Raw genomic sequence first — 19,917 nt, 5'->3', positions numbered from 1 at the left:
AAGCAGCAGATGCCACCTAAGCCAACCCCAGGGGATTATCAGGTGTCTGTGAATGGCACATAACCTCCTGCAGTGACTGATGAAAACCACAAAACTTTGAGGACCTCAAATCTGCTGAACACTAACACCTGAGCAACTGAAGTGAGTGATTAACTGGACCAAAATTCTGGGCTTTCTGGCTGCTAGAAGCAGGAGGGTACCTTCAGATACATAATGTGAATTAGAAGTGAGTTTTAATTGGATGCCTTTAAGTACAGTGTGTAGTTTGGGGTTTTTTTTTTTATTCCTGTTTTTTTTTCTGAAACTTGTCCACTAAATCATTCTTCAGAGGTTCTTAATGTTTTCGGGAAAAAAAAATGTTCAGGCTCTGCACAGCTTTAATGAAGAAAAATTTTCTCCCAACAAAAGTTTAGCTTTTCTAGTAATATGCAGAGTACTTGTGTATCTGGTTAACATCAAGTCAGTCTCCTACAGAGACACCACAAGGAAAGATAAGTGAGAGCTGCTATCAGCTAGACTATCATCTCAGCTACACTCCTCCCTTCAGAAAACCAAATAATTTATTTCTAAAGGCATGCATCCCTGACACTTTTGAGCAACACTCCTTGCTCTGCACAAATCTGGTTGTTGTGACAACAGGTATCCAGAAGATAATGCAGGTTTTCATGGGTAGTGGCTATATGTAGTTTTTAAGCCTATTTTCAAATAGTACACTGACAAAAGAACAACATTTGCATTTGCCAGAGGGTCCAGAGCACCACAGTAGCCCCAAGTGCAAGTGGCCTGGAGCAGGGCTGGAGCACATCATGGACATGGCATGGCCCTGGCCTGCAGGAGCCCTGCCTGCTCATGAGGGTCTCTGCCAAGCACTGCCAGGCCCTTGGAGCTGGGAAACCAACCTCTCAGCCACTGCAGCACCAATGTGCCTACCCTGGGCCAGCACAGACTTTTTAAGCCAAATCAAAGAGCAGTGCAAAATGCATAATATACTGAATTTTCAGATCTGATCCAGGCATAGAGAACCAAGCTAATGTCCCTTATGAACCTCTCTAGAAATCAATGCTTATGCACACCAGATGTGAATCTGATTCCAAGCTCTAATGACAGAAACCCATGTTCTAGAGACATCTTGGCAGGCCTCTGCAGAACAAGTAGTTTCCAAGGCAAAGTGTTTTCCCTGGAGTACTGCAGTAATAAGCACAGCATGAGGATGATTCCACCCTTATTAACAGAGCTAAACACTTTATCTTTTCTGACCAAAGGATGCAGCTGCTAACATCCAAAGATAAACAAGATACCAGGGAGCACACGTGTGCCTCAGGCAGCAGGAGCTGACCCTGGAGGATCCATGGGCCAAGGAACTCCAGAGTACACTGCACAAGGTTTTCACAAACATTTACTTCAGAAGTTAAACTTATGAGCTCAGCAGACATAGCAAACTACATGCAAACTGTTCAAGTGGCTGAATTTATGACAGAGGGACAAAAGGAATGGAAACTGCCATATTAGAGTCAATGAGAAAAGGGATTCCACAACAGAGAGGCAGTTCAGAAATAAATCTTTATCAGGTTAAACTGGTGGATCACTAAGCATGTTGTTTGTGTTTTTGAAGCATGCAAACTCTTCTTGCAGAGCTCACAGTCCTACCTGAATGCTCATTTTCACTAGTTAATTAGAGATGGTTTGCAATTGAGAGAGTGAGAAAAGAAAAAAAAAAGGCACTTAAAAGTACTGTATAGTACACATTTGTATAGAAAAATTTTGGAACATTAATGATAGAGCTCAGTTAGTTCCCATACCCTGCTGGCTTTGGCTCTGTTTCCTCCATTGTTTCTCTTTGTGACATTGGGGTTTTTGCTGTTAGAAGATGTGATTTGCGTGATTCCCTATATGCTCTGTGTTGTCTTGGTTGGGATTCTCACATGCAAGCTATGAATTTGGGTGTGATGAGGGGCAACAGCCCCTTAAAGTCAGCCTACAGAGAAACCAGTATGGCAGAGGATCGCATCCTGAGGAAGCCCAGCAGCAACTGGACCAACACTTACTGCAGTGTGCATGGTTTATATTGCTACACAAATGTAAATACAATAGTTAACAAGTTGTTAAGTTGGCAGATTCACCTAATATTTTTGCTATGCAGCTTCTGATCAAAAAGGGGTGCTTATTCCCTTATATAATTATTTTCATGACTCTGCTTAAGAGTCTTACTCCTCAGAAAACTGTACAAGTTTGATTTGGTCTTTCTGAGTTGCTGGAATTATAAATGTAATATATAAGGTTCAGCTTCAAAGAACAGAAAAAATTAACAATAGATTCGTCTCTCTCATTTTCCCCCATGATATTCACTTATTAGTATTGCATGAAACCTGCACAAAATTCAGAAAGTAGTAATCCAGAAATAACTGTCAATGACCCCCAGAGCAAAGAAATGGCATGAGAGTGATTCTGCCTGGGTCTTTTCAGATCTTTGCTCATGGCTGGACTTTCACAGGGTGCCTGCTTGCAAGCTCCTCAGGCAGGACTGAGAGGTGTCAGAATGGAGGTGACTGTGCCTGGAGAGCAACTTTTTCCACCAGCAGGCCTCCACAGCTGCCCCAGATACACTTTATTTACAGATAAACAAAAAACTTCATTTTTGTTTAGCTTTAATGACAAAAAGGTGTCTGTACTCACTGAATGTGCGGATGACGTCGCTCGGCGCACTGGCAGGGCTGGATCCAAAGGAGTTTGCTGCTCGGATGGCAAACTGATACTTGGTGTTCGGGAGAAGTCCTTTCAGAACCATGGACTCCATCTGGATCTGCTCTCTTATTACCGTCCAGTTGCTGTCAAGGTCTGGCCTTGAGGATGAAATGAAGACCAGATCTTGAATAATTAAAGCCGGCTGTATAAATTAGCTGCATTTATACTTTTCTAGGAAATACACTAATAAATGAGACAGAAGTCTACTAAATCATCACTGAAACCCTTCACTCTTAAAGGATCAGACTGTGCAACCCACCATTACCAAGCTGTGAAGCCTGTGATTTCAAAACTGTATAATCATACAAACCCAATTACTCAGATTTTCCTTATAAAATCAAGGAACGACTGACAAATCCAGTCAATTTTACCTGTTTTGTGGATTTTGGATTCATAGTTTTCAAGTAAGGGTCTATTACCCGCAGTTACCACCTCTCTGTGTGGCTGTATAAAGCAATAGTTTGCAATAGAGGGAAAGGTCTTGATTTATTTCTTAAGAGTTTGTGTTCCAATGCCAGTAAGTCCCTTCAAACATACACAAGCATTAGCAAGATGAGAATCCAACATTTGATCTCACGGGTAATCAGGTTAATCCACTTACATAGGAACATATGGATCCAGTCTTCTCGTCAGAAAAACAAACAGACAAAAAAAAGCAACCCAAACCAAAAAAAGCCCAAACAAAACCACCAAAAAAACCCACACAGACAACTCACAAAACCCACAGAACAATAATGCACAGAACATGGCCTGTGTGTCCGGATTTCATAACATTCATATAGCTGCTTTTGGACAATGCCTAGTTAACTCCCAATTCATACTGGAAGCCAGCTGCCAATAAGTACTTCTCTAGGTGCCATTATATTTCCAGTGAAACCAGTATAACCATTCACATGGCAGTTTGTTTTCAAGTTTAAATTCATGCATACAGGCACATTGTAAAGGGTTGGGCAACTTCAAGTACTCTGAGAGAGTATTCAGATGCTTTCACACCATTTCCACTCTCTCCAAAAGTGGCCTCTTCTTATCAAAGAGAGAACAAAATAAGAAGCTAAACAAATACAAACAACATAATAATGTAAACATTCACTCTAGGCCACCCAAAATATTAAAATTAAAGTTTATGAAAGTAAAATAAGGACAGAAATAGCTTTCAGAGAAAATTATTCCAGTGTCCTTGCAATATTTATTACAGGAAATAACCTCCAAGTGCACCCTGAATCTACCAGTGTTTACACAGGACTAGCTGCAAATGTCTCCAACAGTCTTCAAATTAAAAATTATAACACAAGGCAGGCATTTTGTATTTGTTTATTTTCAGCTGGAAGGAAATGCCAAAGTTAATGTATGTTTTCTTTTAGTGGTCAATATAAGATTTATTGATCACTGAGGTCCATTGCTTTGTGCCAGCATGGCAAATGCAGTGGCAAAGCAGCGGCTCCCAGCTGCCCGTCTCAAGTGCACAGTGGCACACAGGACACGAGTATTTCATTGTCTCGCTAAAATTAAAAACAAAGTAAGACAAACGCACAAGATGTAATGATAGCTAAACAGACCATCTTAAGTCACCCTTCACCACCATTTCCTGGTAGACAGAAGAGCATTTATTTTGGCTACTCTTCCATTGTTTCCCTCCTCTGAGCTTTTGATGCCTGGGCCAAAATGAAAATATATAGCGTTTCCCAAATGAAAGCTGTTAACACTGCCTCCTTCCAAAGGCTTGCTTAGTAGTGTTTTCAATTTTCCTGTACACATCCTTTTTTGGTTCTAATTCCCATCCAAGGAATTCCTGCTAGCTCAAGAGATGCCTCTTTGCAACAGACCTTGCCCGTGTGTCCACCCAAGTGGAAACAACACACCTTTGATGAAGGGACCCAAAGGAGGCACTGCACCCTGAAAAGATCTAGGAGATAACACAAACAGCAGGCTAGGCTTCAAACACACTGACTGTCCCTCCCAACATTTCCTTCTGCAGAAGTTTATAATAAAGGAAATGCCTGCAAACATGTAAGGATCTTCAGCTGAAGGAGGGAAAGAGGGAGATTTATCACTTGACCTTTGCTACTTCTCCAGAATGCTCCCTGTGTGAACAAAACAGTATGAGACGAAAACATGGCAAACAGATGGGGAAAGGAACACAAATTCAGCTGGTGAGTGCATCCAGGGCAAGCCAGCTCCCATGTTCCCTAAGATGGGAACATTTTGTTGAAAACTGTCTTCACAGTCCTTTTTTTTTATGTTGTATTTCAATGTGTTGTCAACTTTTACACTGGAAGAGCTCATTCTGGTACAACTTTTCCCATTTTTCTGCAGCAGTACATTCCCCAACAGAAGGGACAGCACCTTGCAGGTCAGCTCCAACCACTGTATCTGTGACTGGGGAAATCAGACACCTTCCATGGACATTGCCTGCTCTTGATGCAGCTCTGCATCTCCGACACATAAACGCTATGCAGAAAAAAATCTAACACAAGTCATAGTGGTTTTAAGATAATAAATACATGGCTAAAGGAAATAGGACTGGATGGGTATAAACCAAGGGAAGAATTCCATGCCAAATGTACCCAAAATTTTGGATTATTGCTTTATGTTGTAACTTGGGAACTGATTCAATTCAGGAAGGTAATTCTTTCTGATGCAGAGAACAGCAATTTTATAGTCACTTGAACTTCCTTTTAAAATCACCTGGAAATTATTTAAGTGTGAGGCACCCCCTAGCAATCCAATTTTTCTAACGTTTCTGATTTTTCTTCCGTGCTGTATTTGTACTCATCTCAAGGGAAAAATTCATCTTATAATGGTTTTTAAAAGTATTCCAGCAAATAATAAATATGATGACAAGTACAATACATCATCATTTGCAATGGAAAAATCTCTTGTATAATATACTGCACTATAACATATTATTTTTAGCAACTATTATTATTTCACATTACTGTGACACTTTGTGCAAAATAGATCAACTGATATGGCAGGCCATCTGTGAGGAAAGGAAAAGTGAACAATTTTGGTAACTCATTTTCTTGTTAGATATTCTTCAATACAGTATAATGTTGTTAAGCACTTCCTCTCTACTATCTTTCACTCCTCCTTCTTCATCAGTTACCTTCTCATTCAAGGAGTTAATCTCACAAGCAGTGAGCTAAATACTAGTCAAATATGCCTGTTTCATGAAATAATCAGGGAAACAGTATTAAAAGTATTTTTTCCTAGACACTGGGAGGTGTCTCCCTGGTCAGATTTGTTGTTTCAGGTTCTTTTCAAACAAAAGCAAACAATGACTGTCTGGTTCAGTGCAGTGCCAGAGACAGTTCAGCAGGGAATGGATTCAGGGGTAGATTTTTCTGGGAGGGAGAGGGAAGGCTTCAAACTAATCAAGAAATCTGTGCACAACACTATGCTGAATCTGCACCACCCTAACATCTGAATACTAATAAATCTCCCAGTTTTATCAGCAGAACCTGCCTAGTTCATTGCAGCAGAAGTTTCATGTCACTACCAAGATACTGAAAAATTTCCTTTGCATGCCAAGATTAATATTAAAAGCTTTTGATTTCATCTACATACCAATGAGATTAAAAGAAAGTGACCTGATTGTTTTAGGGCATGTGCTGCTCAACACTTGTGGTTCTGTAGCTGCTATGTGGCTATAAAAATTCAGATAAGTTAATCACCAAGTTTAAAAGATCATGTAGGCATTTCACGGATTAAAAATTTGAGTATTTGGAGTATTTGAGTGAAAATATCCAAGACATTTTTAAGAATTAATTTTGCATAGCATCTTTAGGAAAAACACCTAAGCTCATATACTTAAGTCTGAGGTCTCACTTTAGAGACTTTCATAAAAATGTAATTTTTATGAAAATATGTAATTTTTCATTACATAAAAATGTAATTTTTCATTTTTCATTTTCACCATTAACCAATAGAATATTTACAGTGAGCCTAAAAAGTTGCATAGACATATATATATATATATATATATATATATATATATATATATATATATGTTTTATTCCCTTAGAACTATCCAGTGAAGAATGAATCCTACAGTCTCCCTCCAGACTTTCAGCATTTAGACAAGTGGGATTGTGATCTCCTTAGTATCCTCTGTTAGTCAGCAGCATAGCAGAGTCTGAATTATCTCAGCTCATCTTTTACCTGAAGCTGCCTGCTACCCTCCCCTGCCTGTACTGAACAAACTACTTCCTTTGGTCCCAAGGGAAATCCCTCAGGCAAGTGCTTAAATAAGGGACCAAATTTAGACCCTGAGTAGAGACAGGATGCAGGCGAGCTCTGGTTCTGATTAGATTCTGGTATCTCAAAACAATTAATATACTGAGTTTTCATGAATGCAATGTATTTCTCCAGTATCATAGCTGAGCAATTGAGAGGTGTGCTTTGTCCCAGCATGTTTTTCCTATGGTTAAAATCATAAAATTAATTCTAAGGAGATGGAAATTACTTAAACAATGTCAGAGTTTTTAGGCATTTGTGCTGTGCCCAAGCAAAATTACAGATTTGCATTAGAAAGTTATTAATTTTGTAATATCACAGGATAATGGTGTATTTCTTTGACATAAGAGGACCTAATTCTAATTTACTTGAGCTGATTTGTTTTAGTCTTACATTGGTTTAATTTACTAGCTTTAACTCATGATAATACATTTTATAGTAATTAAAACTATATGCAGCAAAAGACAACGAAGCTTAAAGTTAAATGTTTACCTTTAGCTGCCATTAGGGCTTATGGCTCATTGAACTTATTCCAAATATACAACCAAGCTTCCAAGGCTAAGAGAGCATAATCCCAAGATTAACAAAGGCACTTTCAACTTAGCTTTAAACCTCAAACTAAACAGTGTAATCAAAACATTTTGCTGTTAGCAAATTCTTTCCCAAAGTCTAAAGCCAATGAAACACTGAAATTTCAATCACTTGCATCTTTTGACCTAAACAGCAGCTTTCCACTCCCTGGCTGAACAAAAACATTCAAGGGTGCACTTTTGGTGCATCAGATGGAGATGATGGTGCCCACTTCTTCCATTAGCAGGCTCCTGGTGCTATGAAGAAGTTTACATAAGCCTCCAGGTTCCACTGTGCAGTCAATCAGAACGTAACAAAATCCCTTCCCCATCAACTGAGCAAATGAGAGAGAAGAGATGGAGAGAGAGCAAAAAGTTCAGATAAAAATTGTGTTCAAAAAGAGATATTGAAGAAATGTCACTGTAGGTCTACAGCAGACATTACACAAAGGAGATAAGGATCTTTGGCTCTCATGTCCTGCCTTGCAGTGCACTGAATATTGGATGGCCTCCAACTAAATATGGGGGCTTTCAGCCCAAATACAAAGTGCATCAGTTAACAAGTAGGTTTTCAGTCTGGGTATTCTTTTTGCTACATCAATATCTTCTAGATTGTACCCGTACTTTGAAAATCAAGTTCTTCCTGTGTGTTCTAACAACAACAATTTCTTTTTAAAAATTACTATGTTTTCCTTAAGAACAATTTTTTTTGATCTTTTACACATAGGAGTAGTTTAAGAATCAATTCTCTCTTCTTTTCCAGGAACCTCAGCTAAAACCTGTAATCAAGTATTTGCTCAAAGAATTAAAAGGGTGAATTTTACATTCACTGTAAGGGTAAACATTGAGACAAATAAAACTAAATAGATTTGTATGCAGATATTAGCTCACACAAGCATATGAAGAGTCACGTTTTTCAGATACTTGTTTATGCTTGCAGATACAATCACCTCCTCCTGGCCCTTTTTATGCAGCTTATAAAACCAATTTGTTGACTGGAAACTTCTGCCAGTTCAGTTCTACTGCTGAGAATTTTACGAGTTCATCATAAAAGAACAAAAAAAGCACCCCACCAACACCCCACTTTTCCCCCCAAATCTAAACAGAGAAATCAACATTTCACGTCAACTTGGTTAGCATTAGCATGATAAAGCAAGTCTAAATTCTGCAAACTCAAGACCAAAACAACTTTATGTTCAAGAGGTGTCTCGGTCTGGCAGGTTATGTGATTTATTCCTTTAGGGGCTACAGTGTTGGGTTGATGATCAGGCTGGATGATCTTGAAGGTCTCTTCCAAAACCTGATATTTCTATGATACTATAACTTTTGTCAGGTAAAAGTGTTAAACACACTGAATTTCCAGTCCTTGGACTATTTCCTAAAGCAGCCTAGGGAAACCACTCTGCCAAACATCCTTTTCTCAGCATGGTTTGACAGCATTGATGACAGGAGAAACTTAAAACTTCATTAATCCAGGCCGCTGTTAGAGGAAACAGATCAAATCAGACCTTTTTTTTTTTTCCATGAGAAAGTACAACTTATTGGTGATTTTATAACAAATTGGATCCTTTCTGGTTTTGTCTTTAAATTTCCATGGTAATTCAACACACACTGAGAGAAAAACTAAGCATACAATACAGAGTAAGTAAATAAATCATATCTATATGCAGTTGAATAGTGCAGTTGAGGTTAAAAAAACCCCAAAACGCTATAGTGCTCAAACACTGAAATTCAGACTCCACTAGCAAACTTGCCTGATAAACTCCACCGTGTAGTACTGGATGGGAGAACTTCCTTCACTCACTCCAGGCTTCCAGGACAACGCAACTTCTGAATCAGAAACCACCACGATCTGGGGCTGATAGGGTGGCGCAGGAGGCATGCACTTATCTAAGAAGAAGTGCAAAGGAGCAACATTAGAGAAGCAGCTGGGTTGCTACACACAACACCCCACACCCACAGACTTAGCAATCAAATTCATAGGCTTCTCCCCTCATGCTATTGCCCCTCTAAAACCCTACACGTGCGGAAAAGTACCAGTGAAGTACCATGATGCTGCACGCAACAGAGCTCAGGTGTGCGTGCTACAGGCATCTGCCCTGCCAGTCGTGCAGCAGAGCCCTGCAGGCAGAGTTACCTTGGGGTAAGGTTGTCACCTCCCTGGGCATGCTGGGCCGTCCTTTCCCTGCCCAGCTGTACGCTCCAACGCTAACGCGGTGCACAGTGCCCGGCTTCAGGTCGCCAATAACAACATCCTGCCAAGTCAAGAGCAGAAAAGCACGTTGTGACAGCACTTCTGTGTGAGTGGGGAGGTTGCTGTGAGCTGGGACTTGGGGATCTTTCATGGTGTTTTCCCTGTACTCTCTCTGGGAGATTGTCCTCTGCCCAGTACAGCTCAGAAACAACAAACACAAATAGAATCATGTTTCCTCTCAAGCTGCAGCTTTGCCCCAGGGGAATCCACAAGGTTGACCTGGACCCATTCCTCAGCATAACTCATAAGGTTGCAGATATTTGCATTTTATATCCAGCTTTTTCACTGGTGAAGTCAAAGGCACATATTATTCCCTCTGTTGAGCCAACTGCTAGCATTTGGTATCAGTCTGGTGTGTTTTCCTCTTTTTTATTTCTTGTTTGTTTTTATTTCTCTTTTAAATTCAGAGGCCATAAAACCTCCTGAGAGTGAAGCAATTTGATGCAGTGTGAACTGATGATCCTTAATTTCTCACGGAGCAGAGCCCTATCCCCTCATCTCTCACAATTTTATGAGCTCCGCTAACAGCCTTGACCTGAAGCGAGCATTTCCCTTATTTGTCCTTCTGCCATAAACACAGAAAGATTAACCCACAGACAACTACCATAAAGGAGGCAATGCTCAGCTCCATGTGAAGAGCTTGGGCTGATGAATGCTGTTCAGAGGAGCCAGTTCAAATCTCCCAGAAAACAGAAAACATCACCAAAACATTACATTTCATCACTGGCTGCTTCACATAGCATGGATCAGCCTCAGACATTTAGATATGATCTTTAAAGGAGAGTACATACATGTGTACTCTCCCTTAAAGATCAAATTGAGTATTCTTTACCTGCAGCCTACCTGGAATGTCTATGTTAATCCCAAACTTATGAATTTTGACAGCATATACAAGGAAAGAGAAATATCAGGTTCTATACCAAAGACTGTTCTGGTGTGAAAAATAAGCACTTACAAAAAACTTGTTTTACAGCTACTATTCTTCTGGGTTTCCTTCTCTGATGTTAAACACATTAGTCACAGCGTATTTGAAAATGTAGAGTTCTCCTTTTTCTTCATATTGGAACAAATCTGCACTTCCAGTTGCATTCAAATAGTAAACAATCCCAAAATTTTATTAACTGCTAAATTTCCTTCTGATGGTCTTTTGGAAAAAAACACTTCCTCTCTATTCTTTGGGGAACTTACATTATTACTACAACATTGTTCAGCAACACCCTGCCATCTGTCATTTCTGTGGACATGGTTTTGGAGCTCCAACACTGATTTCCTATTAACATGGATCACCTGACCACTATCTTGTTTTTCCATCATTCACCCTTGATCTGCTCGAATGATCTGGACAGGTCTGTGATGAATCTGAGATGATAACAATGCTGGGATAGTAATTGTCCAGAGAGAGGCAGCAAGAACACTCACTCTGAAAGATTAATCTGGGTCTTTCAGTCTCACAGCTGAAGGGACTGAGGTCTTTCACAATGTGATCTGAGAAGCCAGTTGCTGAAAACCCTGTACCTCTTCCTGGTGACAGAAGTGATGCCCCTGCTCCTGCCTTTCTATCCTCCATGCCATACATACTGTCTGTCTGCCCTTAAACTCTGTGCATTTTTTTCCTGCCAGTATTCCTCTTTATTACACTTATGCTTATGAGGAAAAATCCTTCATTATCTGTCTTACTGTTTTCACACTATTCAGGAATAGTATGAAATAGAACTTGGCCCTTGGAGAAAGTTAGATACTCATGTACGTGCCTCATATTATTTTTTATTATTGTAGACTCATATTTTTTATTATTGTAGACTCAAGTCTACAATAAACTGAACTGAGAGAATTTCTTTGAGTTCCTGGCCAGTCAAGATCAAAGCCCTGATATCTGCTAAGGTATTCAGCAAGTTCAACGTGTGTGCCCTCAAAACCTCAGCAAGGTGTACTCATGTCTCACACTCGTGGCTACCTGCCTCTCTCCATGAACACAGCCCTGGAACACACAGTGAGTATCTCTAAAACCAAACATCTCATCTTCAAGGACAGGGATATCAGTGAATAAGTAAAAATTCAGGACACCATCAAGCTACCCTGACCTGTGGCAATGTCAGGGAATAACCTTGTCACACCAGGAACACTTTCAAATCAGATCCTAGAAAAGAAATACAGCTCCTTGTGCCCCACTGTCCAGTAGCCTCAGAGTACATAGTTAATTTTTTTTTTTTTGCTTGTATTTAGAAGACAGGTGTGAAACCCAAGTTCTGTCCCTCTCAGAAGAGACAGAGTGACCTCACAGATAACAAATTTAGGTAGTATGTGGAAGAATTATCCCCATAATTTTTGCAGTGCCCCCTCCACTCAGATTAGCTCTATATTTTGAAGCCTGATGCCCCAAACTCAACAATTGCTGATGATGCTTCAACAGTCACCAACTTCACTTCCTTGCCTTGCACAACTCTCTTGCTAAAATCCTGATAAATGACATTTGGTGTTCTCATTACAATCTCACATTCTTGAATGGGGTGAGACAATGTGATGCCTTTTCTGTGGTAGGGGAGCCGATTTCATACAGATTATCCCATATATCCCTCCCTGCCCTGCCACACTGCTTCCCTTTCCTACAACTGTGTTGAAACTGTGAGGCTCGGTAAGCTGCCTCACAGAAACCAGGATTACAAATTGTTTTCCAGAGGAATGTCTGTTTTCTGTTTTGTTTTAATCCAAAAGACCATCAAACTCTGGATTACAGCACAGCTGCAGGAACTGAGCTGGTTTTAATGACACTCTCTCCCCTGGCGACAATTCCTTCCCTGAACTACTGGTCTCAGCTGGTCACTTCCCATTTTGTACTGGTATGTTTGTGATTTGACAGGGAGCAGTGTTGCTCTCCAGGGCTCTGTGCCCAGCCTAAAACCTCCCACCTTTAGAGCCTACTAATTTTTTATTGATTTTTCTTGTTTTTTATGCGTACTGGAGCTCCTGAATATTATGCCCCATTAGAACAACTGCCTGTACTAAAAGGTACTGCATCTGCACTTGCCCTGGCTGCTGTCAATTACATATTCTCTGCTTTATGATGATATAATACACAATAATACATTATCCACTTTGCTAACACACAAACACATAAACAGAAACAGGCAGTGCAAATCAGCTCTTGCTGCTACAGCAGTCCCACGTGGCCCAGAGAAGCCTCCAAGAAAGCAGCAGGGTCATACCAGCACCAGGAGAGAAGTGATGGAAACATGAACTATGCAGACCTAACCACAAAACTATTGCAGATTTCTGTTGAGTTTGGTATGAGTACAACAGAAAGCATTTCGTCAAGAACACCACTTCCTGGAGGATTAATGACAGCTGGGAGCTGATTAATCCCAGCCATTCATATTTCTCCACAAGTACCCCTCAGAAGTGTTATTTTTATCAAGCAGGAAAAAAGTGTCCAGCATGGAACCTCAATTCTGAAATGCCATAATCCAGACTCAGCTCATCTAGGATTGAACCAGATAGTCCTGGTTCAAGTGCATCCTGAGGACTTAGTCTCCTGTAGTCCAAATAAACTCCCCTTATTTCAGACCACAGAAGCTCTGTGAGCTCCACCAACCATGTGAGATCTCTCTATTCCTAAAATAGCTCTCAGAAAACAGAAGTTTGCAAGAGGCTGTTGATGCTAGGGATTTCAGTTAAACACTGAAATTGTTATCCTTCTCCCATCCAAACATGAGCACCTCCAGCTTGCTTCCTGCTCACAATAAACCCAACCTGTTTACTGCTCACAGGAAGCAGACTGGACTGAGTGCAGGACTGGAAATAATCAATCTGATTAATTCACCAGCTGCAAAGCCATTAGGAGAGTTGGTATTTCTTTCGAACTTGTTTTATACTAGTAGCTAGTCTCCCACTCCTTCCTCCTGGGCGTTGCAAGGCTGGCCTCTTCCTGTGCTCCTCCTCCTCCTTGGCTCTCTCTGGACTGGCTCAGGTTTTTCCCTTTTCATCTCCTCTCCAACTGCCAGACTCTGTTCTTCCCTTCCACTGTCTCCCTGACTACTTGACTGTCCCCATAATCTCTAAATCCTCACTGCCTGGATAGATCTAATTTTTTTACACAAACTTACTCCATCAAAACAAGACATCCATAGATACCTCTGGTGACTGAGAAAAATTCATTGCTAAAAAGGGAGCTACTTTGCCTACATGTATCCACCTTGTCTACCTGTGGATTTTGAGCTTTTTGAGACTAATAGTTTCACCACAAAAGATCATGTGTACGTGCTACATAGAACCAACATTTGAGATCAACTTTTGCATGTGTCTGTAGAGAGACCGAGTCAAAAACATTCAATTTTATTTTTAATCACATCTGTGACCAAGTTTCATGTGAAGCAATACTTACAAAAATTGCTTGTCCTTCGTGTTGACCCTGGAAAAAAGCAAATAGGACTTATTAAGAACTAAAATAATAAAAAGTGATGGCAAAAGCACATAAATAATGGGTCAGCGAATTAAAACAAGACCAATGCTGCAGCATATAGCAGTCTGTGTGGCTGTTAATCATCTGCATGAGTACGGGGATACAGACTTTCCTCTCCCACTGATTAAGAAGTACTGCTGTTAGGATTAAGATAAAAAAATAGTACTGTTTGATCTTTCTCAGCACTACTAGCAAAACTAGTTTTTAAGAAACAAAAAATACAAGAAAGGAATACAGAGATAAAGATAAGAAGGGAGAAAATAATGCATGAATAAAGAAATTATATATCATGACAACAATATTGTTTTATTCACTGTGATCCCAGAATCCTGCAGAAGTCAGAACTGACAACCAGAGTGATGGAACTCTGCAGGAAATCCAAGCACTCTCCTCACTATTGCTTCTAGTGAGGGAGTGGGGCAGAAAAAGGGAAGGAGCAAAGAGAAGAGGAAAATGGGAAAAAAAAACCCAAAGCAAGAATGCAAGGGAGATATAAAAGAAAAACATAACATTAAAAACAATGGAGAGCAATGAGAAAAAGTAGTCCTTTCAAGAACAAAATAAACACCAGCAGCTGGGGGAATCTTCTAGAATATGAACTTCCAGAACTGCAACAAAAGTGGCCATATCTCAGGAGGCCACAGTCTCACACAGAAACAGAAACACCCTGTGTGTTAATCACACAGCTGTGTCAGACACTGCAATACACATACAGTGATAATGCAGCTCTCTCTCATAGACTCATGCAATTCCACCCCTTCCATGTGTGAAAATGCATGCATCTAAGATTAAAAGTTCTATTTTAGTAGATTTCTTGACAAAGGTCAGTACTAGGAAGCTGAGAGCAAGTCCCAATAGTTTTACACGATAAAACAGCAAGACAAGAAGGAGGAAAAGTGCATCACTCAAACACAAAAACATTTTGATTTTCTTGTGCTCTATATCCAGTGCAGATTTCGGGCTTGGATCCTCACCATATTTCACAAAACTACAAGGAGACAGTTGCAAGTTTCCACTTGCATGTTCTGCTCCAGTGTCCTGATTGTTGATGAAAAGAAATACTCACCATGCTAATCATATCCAGACTCAGGGGAACATCGTGTGAGAGCTGTTTAACTGCTTTGTCACCTTCAACTTCTGAGTAAAAGACCTTGGAAGAAGATATAGTCAAACCAGTTACCGCAATAGCTCAGTATTTCAGAATAGCTTAAGAATGAGTGCACCAGTGCATCATTCTCACACTGAAGACAGAATTTGAGCCCATGATCCCCTGCCTTTTCAAATGCAGGAAAAGCTGAAGTCCTTTAATATTCCTTACATATTTGCTGGAAGTTGTCAGTGTGACCAAAGGACACCACCACACAATGAATACACTTACCTAATGTGGAACAGAGTTGTAGTGCTTGTAGCACAGGCCTGAGCTGCTTCATTGTGCATCATTTGTCTGTGGTTAACATGGACAGCTGAAGAGTTGTGGGACTAGTCTGCACTATACAGACACCTTACTTCATGCAAGAAATATGTTGACATTTCATGATTGTGACATTATAAAAATTGCTCTATCATAAAATGTCTCTCCATGTCTGTTGCCACGTACTGGGGACTAGTGAGACAGACAGTCAGCTTTCCTGTGCACACAGACCCAGAGATGCCAGAGGGTCAAGGTATTACATTGTGAAGGTACTACATTCACTACAGTGAAGACATTTTGGGTAGAGCACTATTGTTGCTGCTTGTCATTGGTTTTATGATCATGCCACACACCAGCTCAAGGTTTAATAAAAGAAGTGGAGCTCAGATGCTCGATCTGCATGCATGAAGAGTGACCACTGTGTATGACTTAGGCCACTTACTCCCTGCACCTCTGTTTTCACAGAGAAGAGTGCACCCACCTACACACAGAGCCCGCCTGAGGCAGCTTCTGGCCACAGCAAGTCTTTTTGGAGTTTTAGACTACTATATTCTAGTTCATAGCACTTTCATAACAAAAAAAAGGAACTCTGCAGCTGGGCTGCACTGGTGTAATTTACAAGACTGTGGAATAAAGGAGCATGTGTACCAGAAATGCCTATTGCAGGGATTTTTCTCTTTATCTTAGTGTACATTTATAGTAAGGTACTCAGTAGTATTCTGCTTCCCACCTTTTTACATAAAGCTGAGTTTTGGGCATTTTATTTCTGGAAATTTCAAATCTGTCCACAGAAAATGCTAATAAGAAAAACTGCTATTCATTTCATTTTTTGTTGTTGTCAAAGGGGAAAGCAACGCATTTTAGTCAACTTCTCACACCTTTGGTGCTAATTTCCCACTGACACACTTCTATTTTGGGACTGAGTTTCATTGCCATGGAATACCTGTTAAAACAATACCTAACAAAAATGAATGAATGGCATGTTAGTACTTATTGTTTTTCTTCTTGCACACTAAAATACAGTCACCAGTTTAGCCTAGCCCTTCTCTTTTGTCCTATAGGCAGAAGGTAACATGGCAGAGGCTTGATGGGGGTCAGAGACTTCCCAAAAAAATTGCTGAGTGCAACAGGAAAATCATTCAGCTTCTTTAACAGAAACTGACTTCTGAGGTAGGGGGGAATAAAACAAAAGCCCTTTTGATATTTATGTCTGCAGGTGGGTTCCCAGGGATTCTATGCAGTACAGTACCTATCTAGGAAGAGATTCCATGAAACAGTCCTTCCCTTGTACCTGCTGCAAGTCTGGGAAGTTTAGAGGCTTAGTTTGAAAACATATTCCTGCTAAAGTAATCCTCAGGCTGGAAGTACAAGTCAAAGGATCGGCATGACCCTCACTTGCACAGTGCAATATCGACCTGGTCTGCTCTACTTTACTGTGTTATCAGAGAGCACTGAGAGCCTTGCAGGAAAACCACAACAGAACAGCAATCTATATCCACTGCAGGCCCTTGGCATCCAACCCAAATGCCCATCACATCTTGTTTCTAGAACACGAGCTGCTTGTTTTTTAAGGTTACAGCTCAGTCCGCTCAAGCCCACTGTCTGCTGGCTGCTTTCTGGGCAGTGGCACTGTTTGTGAGGAGAAGGGGCTGTGCTGCTGGGTTCAGAGTGTGCAGCCTGAGCCAGGCAGCAGCACGGAGCATCACTTACCGTGTACCCTGTGATGGTGCTGGCGTGCTGCTTTGGCATTTTCCATTGCACACTGAACGCTGTGCAGTTCAGTGAATCCAGCAGAATATCCAGAGGAGGCCCCAGCCTATCTGCTAAAAACAAAATGGTATTGTGTGAGGAGCCATAGGACAAAACCCCTCTCCTCTTGCTGCTTGGCAGGTATGTCTTTCAAGAATAGGCCTGAAGAACAGCTGCCCTCACTCCAAACTATCAAACATATACCACTACTCAGATTTGACTTGGGTGCTCCTTTTCCCTCTCCACTTCTAACTTCCACGGTCCCCTTCCAGGAGAGGGGGTGCAAAGGGGGACATCTCTTCTTAGTGGGCAAGCTGTTGCTTAGCTTAGGAGCACCGAGTGCTTCAAGCAATGCCGTTGAACAACTCATAGGCTTTTAAATTTGGTCATGACATGCTGGATACTACCCAGGACCCAAAGACAGGGACATTCACACATTCATACTGCTTGTATAGTACAGCTGTGGCACAGATTCAGACTACTGGGAAGGTCTCCCAGTAATGGTCTGGAGGACAGCACCTCTCACACACCACATGTGTAAGTCAGTATGGACATCTTTGGGGAAGGAAAATCCAACCATGTGGAAGAGAGCCAAGCCATGCCACGTTCCCTGGGCCCTCGCCCATTTTCTTCATTAGCACGGACTTAGTCCCATGGATTACTGCTTGGCCCAGTGGCTCTGAACGCAGCATGTGCTACCTCCTCTGCTTACCTTCTGCCCTGCACTCAGCAGTAGCTGGAACCACACACCACCTGCTACCTAAAGGAGTGATACACCAGCGCTGGTGTATCAGTGTCCACTCAAGAAGCATTTCACATTCAGAAAACAGCTTTCCAATCTTCACAACACCCAATGAGGCAGATTAGCATTTCAGCTGCATTAGTAATAAGGAAGAAAGAATACCCCCTAAACATTCACTCTTAACATATTCATAGCATCCTTGTCTTACTTTCTGGGGAAGCTCTATGAGACAAATTTGCTGGAAGGCATAGTTGCTGAAATAATGAATTTTAACCAGCAATGACAAATAGTCATGTAAGGGAAGTTTCAAATTCATATTCTGAATGCACTATAGGCCAATAACATTATTTACTGAAAGTATTTGGTGAATAATTTGGAACAACAAATAAATTTGAACAAAATGCAATCCATTTGTAGACTATCTGCAAACAGAGAGACAACATCTGTTTAATAAGGAGCCACATAATGAATTATTCACTCAGCCCTAGAAAACACTACTATCTCCAGGTTGCAGATGATGAAAGAGACACAGAGAGCCAAACAGTGACCTCAATTACACTGGCCTATAAATTGTCACTGTGGAGTAAATACAAAGCCCTGGACTATGCCAGGGAAAACAAGAGCAAGGAGCCAGAGAGGCCTATATTTTTATCCTCCCTGTTTAGTTCTCCCTAGAAGTTAGGGAATTCCCCTAACACAACAGGGACATGGCTGGATGCTTGCTTGGGAGCCAGGCATAAGCACCATCAGCCCTAGCACTGTCTTTGCAAGCAGCCTCAGGTGATGGCCAGGCTCACCACACACTGCATCCTGCCCTCTCAGTGACAGAGCCGTGTGACAGGCAGGCACATGGCACTGACACTGCGGGGAACCTGCTGCCTCATGCCCACACCAGCAGCCAAGAGGAGGAAGAAAGCCAGTGGCAGCTGTGACCCAGGCACAGAGTTATTTCCTGGGGAGGCTAGAGGGCAAGGCAGAGAGGAGTATCTCATGCAGCATGGCAGCCCCAGAGTCCCCTGCTGTCACCGCTCCTGGCCTGACAGCCCAGTGATGTGCATCTGGGGATTCAAAGTCACTTCTGGTTGTCAGAATTTCGCACAACCTGGCAGAAAGTAAAAAATGTCCATTTCTGGACTGAACTTTCCCCCTCAGCCACGGCAAAGTGACGGCAGGATCTGACACAAGCATTGTTTATGGCACTGAGCTGCAGGAGATGTCATGGCTTTTGAACAACCATATCAAAGAGGTTTGTCAGCTGACCACAACTGCTGCAGCACATGTCACTGCTCTACTGACAAGTCATTTTGAGATAAACCTGAGCTTAATGTATTTTGCATGATTTTATGATCATTGTGTATTAAACACACTAAACACAGATATTGAAGCTGGTCTAAACACTTACATCTTTATGTCAAATGTCATGTTTAGACTATTAAAAATAATAAAGAGTTTTCAAGGGTAAGACTTTTGGGGTATTTGTAGCTTCTCCTACAATTGGGGTCAGAAATACCTCTTCTCAAAACTCAGAATGAAACCTCTGTTAATCTGGTAGGACCAGGCACAGTGCAAAACCACAACAGAACCTCCTCCCCCGTGCACCCTTTGGATTGGGAATCTGCAGACAAGGGGGGTGAGACATATCCACTACTTGTACATGCTCTGAAGATCTGCCTGAGCGATGATCCCCCTGCCAGCGCCCTCTGCAGCTGGGTCAGTGAATACCTAAGGCATGGAGGTTTGCTCTGATCATAAAGAACA

The 19,917-nt window shown here is 41.3% G+C and overlaps 1 protein-coding gene across 2 annotated transcripts in view; it reads right to left on the bottom strand.

Moving 5' to 3' along the window:
• The window catches only part of EGFLAM (EGF like, fibronectin type III and laminin G domains), a 75,437-nt gene that overhangs the window by 42,429 nt on the left and 13,091 nt on the right, over window positions 1-19,917 (bottom strand). For both annotated transcript variants that reach the window (XM_054518012.1, XM_036404002.1), the window contains exons 2-7: window positions 17,379-17,491; window positions 15,324-15,407; window positions 14,180-14,206; window positions 9,685-9,802; window positions 9,302-9,437; window positions 2,674-2,840 (exon numbers count right to left, since the gene is read on the bottom strand). In XM_054518012.1, coding sequence (XP_054373987.1) covers window positions 2,674-2,840; window positions 9,302-9,437; window positions 9,685-9,802; window positions 14,180-14,206; window positions 15,324-15,407; window positions 17,379-17,491 — 645 coding nt within the window. The remainder of the gene's footprint in view (window positions 1-2,673; window positions 2,841-9,301; window positions 9,438-9,684; window positions 9,803-14,179; window positions 14,207-15,323; window positions 15,408-17,378; window positions 17,492-19,917) is intronic.

Source organism: Molothrus ater, chromosome Z (genome assembly GCF_012460135.2).
Source record: "Molothrus ater isolate BHLD 08-10-18 breed brown headed cowbird chromosome Z, BPBGC_Mater_1.1, whole genome shotgun sequence".
Lineage (NCBI taxonomy): Eukaryota > Metazoa > Chordata > Aves > Passeriformes > Icteridae > Molothrus > Molothrus ater.
This window is presented reverse-complemented; position numbering and strand designations above follow the sequence as displayed.